We start from the raw sequence: 327 nt of genomic DNA, 5'->3' as shown, positions 1-327 counted from the left end.
AAGTAGCTTGGTCGGAGGGGGACGGGGCGGGTTTGCCTCCATGGCTCTCGCTGTTGGAGCAGGGCAGGGAGTCGGGAGAAGATAAGGAGCAGCTAGACGTCTGTCTAAACCTGCTCTCCTGAGCTGGAGAAGGGAAACCGCGGGAGCTCTCCCCCACAGCCCCAAAGTGACTAGAGGAGGCTGAGCGGTTGATGCTAAGGTCCATCCCATTGTAGTTGTAGCCATAAGAGCTGGAATGCATGGTGCTTGAATCTCTGTAAGAACCGTTCATGGAACTGCTGGTCCCATAATTTAGTAACTGATAGTCGGGGCCATTTGGGTAGCGCC

General features: G+C 55.4%; 1 protein-coding gene across 1 annotated transcript in view; it reads right to left on the bottom strand.

Moving 5' to 3' along the window:
* The window catches only part of HOXB5 (homeobox B5), a gene marked incomplete at both ends in the record, with an annotated part of 672 nt that extends 347 nt beyond the window's left edge, over positions 1–325 (bottom strand). The window contains one exon of the mRNA XM_010145475.1: positions 1–325. Within this exon, the coding sequence (XP_010143777.1) occupies positions 1–325 (325 nt within the window).
* Between the last annotated feature and the right edge of the window lie 2 nt (positions 326–327).

This window comes from Buceros rhinoceros, unplaced genomic scaffold (genome assembly GCF_000710305.1).
Source record: "Buceros rhinoceros silvestris isolate BGI_N320 unplaced genomic scaffold, ASM71030v1 scaffold25071, whole genome shotgun sequence".
Taxonomy (NCBI): domain Eukaryota; kingdom Metazoa; phylum Chordata; class Aves; order Bucerotiformes; family Bucerotidae; genus Buceros; species Buceros rhinoceros.
This window is presented reverse-complemented; position numbering and strand designations above follow the sequence as displayed.